The sequence below is a fragment of the Mchenga conophoros genome, linkage group LG23 (assembly GCF_057382185.1).
Source record: "Mchenga conophoros isolate Kocher_MC1m ecotype Shallow Benthic linkage group LG23, M_conophoros_male_GT1.1, whole genome shotgun sequence".
In the NCBI taxonomy this organism is placed as follows: Eukaryota; Metazoa; Chordata; class Actinopteri; order Cichliformes; family Cichlidae; genus Mchenga; species Mchenga conophoros.
This window is the reverse complement of record NC_140547.1, coordinates 42,952,736-42,955,884: the sequence shown is the minus strand read 5'-3', so window position 1 is coordinate 42,955,884 and position 3,149 is coordinate 42,952,736. Positions and strand designations below refer to the sequence as shown.

Below are 3,149 nucleotides of genomic sequence, written 5' to 3'. Positions count from 1 at the left end.
AACGAGAGCACACGAGACTTTTCATGGACTGCGAGGGAGCAGATGTCTCTCATGAAGCGATTTAAGCTAAAAGTTTACTAAAAGAAAGGGCAATACAAGGACTTAAGGACCTCTTTTCAGGACAAGCAGCCAACGAGGTATTTGTCATTTGAGAAATGTTTTTTATTTGTGTTTGGACTTAATATGTGTACTGTAAAGTTGCTAATTGTTTGTACTGTTCGCTCGTGACCAGTTCTCACGGCGTATTGGCGTAATGGCGTATCGGCGTACTGGTGATGGTGAAGCTGAGGAGAGAAGGCCCAAGTAATAAACGCCCGTTTCAAAGAACCGACCTGTGTCTGTGTTGTCGTGAAGAGAGCTACAGTGAGAACTCGCCTGCTCAACACGGGTAGGAGAGGACAGGATCGCCGCGGATGACGAAACGACGCGGATCCGGTGCATCACGTCAGATAAGCAGAGTGCATAACGCATATCGGCACAGCATTAACAAGCAACGGTGGTTAGACTGAGTTAAAGCGCTAATTTTCACGTTTAAGATCAGGAGAAGCTCTACCACAAAAGTGAAGTTAAGGTGGTGTGAGAAGTGGTTAAATGTGAAAATTGCAACTAAGGGACTCATCTGTTATTCTTGCTTGCTTAATGTAGAGATTAATCCAATGTGTTTGCATTTATAGTTGTTGTACATCACAAGGTTTATAGAACAAACAAGTAAATATTTAACAAGCTCACAGGTTATGAGTAATTTTGAGTTATACAAAATTTGCTGAGTTTAAAGGGCACCTTATGTGAATTTTAAAGGGGTACTATACTGATGTGAAAACTTGAAAACCTTTAGTAATGTAAATGATAAGGATTTAAGGTATTTCTAAGTACATTTACACTGTTATTGTATATTTGTGATAAGGTGATTTTTGTTGTTCTTGTCTGTTTGAAACTTAAGTTCAGTATTGAAGTCAACAGTGTGTTGGAAGACTCATACATACATTTATGAACCTTAATTCAAATTAAGTTTATTGCAACTTTCACTTACACATAGTCCAGAAGAAATCTAGTTGAAGTTTAATAGCTGCACAATCACACTGCTATAATCTCAACATGTCTAACATAAGCAGAGAGACCTGCCATAAAGATGCTGAACAATCCGCTCAAGCTCAAGCTACTGTCACTGAATCTGCAGCAGAACTAGAGGGGCTTCGAAGAAGTGAGAGGGCGCGTACCCTAACAGAAAGGGGAAGAGCATACCAAGATGAGAGACTGAAGCACATTCAACGCAAATACAAAATCATCTATGAGAAGTGGAGGTGTCATGCACGAATAGGCAAAGAGTTATTAAGTGGTGATGCTTCTAAGGATGAGTTAACTGAGCTTATTGAGAACATCAAAAGCACCTGTTCTGATGTAAGGGTGGTTTATGAGGAGCTGCGTCAAGCGCAAACCCCTGAACCAGACCTGCGGCGCAGGGTTGATACATGCATGTCATTCTCAGAATTTATTATTCAAAGAGCAGAGAGACAGCTTAAAGGTCATGAAGCAGATAAAGATGAAGAGTCTTGGCCTGATGCTGGATCTGTTCTAGGCTCAACAGGTTCTGTTTCTAGACCACTGTCTCGTCAAGGATGTAGTTCTACCCACTCTAGCAGCCACTCTGTCAAAAGAATAGAGGCTGTAGCTGAAGCTGCTGCAACTCAGGAAGTCTTGGCAGTGTTGGAGAAGCAAGAAAGGGAAGAAACAGAACTTCAAATGTTAGAGGCTGAGAACCTAGCCAGACAGCAAGCAATCCAAGATAAACGTAGAAAACTTGCACGCCTAGAAGAAGTAAAGAAGCTAAATGCTGCTAGAGCTCGAGTGAGGGTCTATGATGAAGCTGAAGAAAACATAGAAGCAACTGATTTGTTGTATGGTAGTGAAGTACTGCCAGAGCTTAGAGTCGCTGACTCCACAGTACTTCCAGTCACAACCCATTCTCTCAATGCATCAAGTCCCCCATTTATTCCTCAATCCCTAGCAGTCACAAGTCAAGCTCCTTGTCCACAACAGCTACCTCAGTCTCCTCCAGCCTCAGTGTTAAGGCCTCAAGAGCAGAATAGCTTAGATCTGGTCAATGCACTAGTAGAAGCTATGAGTGCAAACCGGCTCCCAACACCAGAGCCTGGGGTGTTTACAGGAGATCCCTTGAAGTTCAAAGACTGGCAACTGTCCTTTGAAACATTAATAGACAGGAAGAACATCCCAAAGAATGAAAAACTGTATTACCTAAGAAAGTACTTAGGTGGCACAGCAAAGAAGCCGTGGAAGGATTTCTTCTATTGGCACAGAAGCAGCATATGACTCAGCCTGGAAGCTTTTAGAGAAACGTTTCGGAGACCCATTCCTAATTGGGAAGTCACTCAGAGACAAGCTGCATGCATGGCCAAAGATAGGTTCTAAGGATGCTTGCGAGCTAAGAGAATTTGCAGACTTTCTCAAGAGCTGTGAGGCTGCCATGTCTCATGTCAAGATGCTGGAGGTCTTGAATGACTGCGTTGAGAGTCAGAGGATTCTGCTGAAATTGCCAGATTGGTTGGTTCCAGCTGGAATCGCAAAGTGATGGAAGTCAGACAAGTGAAAGCTGGAATAAGACAGAAGGAAGATGGCCACTATGAACTTCCGCTTCCTTTCAAGACAGACAAACCTAATCTTCCAGACAATAAACAGTGTGCAGTTCACAGGCTCAGCTCATTAGAGCGTCGACTGAGGAGAAATGAACAATATTACACGGACTATGTCAATTTCCTGAATGAAATCATAAGTAGAAGAGATGCTGAGAAGGTGCCACAGTCTGAATTAGACAACCAGCCAGCATGGTACATACCGCACCATGGTGTCTACCATCCCCACAAGCCCGGGAAGATCCGTGTGGTTTTCGATTGTTCGGCACGCTACCAAGAAACCTCTCTAAATGACCATCTCTTGACAGGTCCAGACCTGACTAACACATTAGTTGGTGTGTTGTGTCGATTTAGAAAGGGTCCTATAGCCATAATGTGCGACATCGAAAAAATGTTTCACCAGTTCCACGTTGCAAGGGAACATCAAGATTATCTCAGGTTCCTCTGGTGGGATGGAGGTGATTTGGATTCTGAACCCTCAGTGTACAGGATGAAGGTACA

General features: G+C 43.1%; 1 protein-coding gene across 1 annotated transcript; it reads left to right on the top strand.

The window, feature by feature from the left end:
* The first annotated feature begins 1,095 nt into the window (after positions 1-1,095).
* On the top strand, positions 1,096-2,328 carry LOC146547980 (uncharacterized). The gene has a single exon (XM_085265014.1). It carries the CDS (start codon positions 1,096-1,098, stop codon positions 2,326-2,328), a length of 1,233 nt encoding a protein of 410 aa, XP_085121140.1.
* The last annotated feature ends 821 nt before the right edge of the window (positions 2,329-3,149 follow it).

Excerpts from the sequence above, each read along its gene's own strand:
- LOC146547980 (XM_085265014.1), top strand. The coding sequence starts at position 1,096 with ATGTCTAACATAAGCAGAGAGACCTGCCATAAAGATGCTGAACAATCC.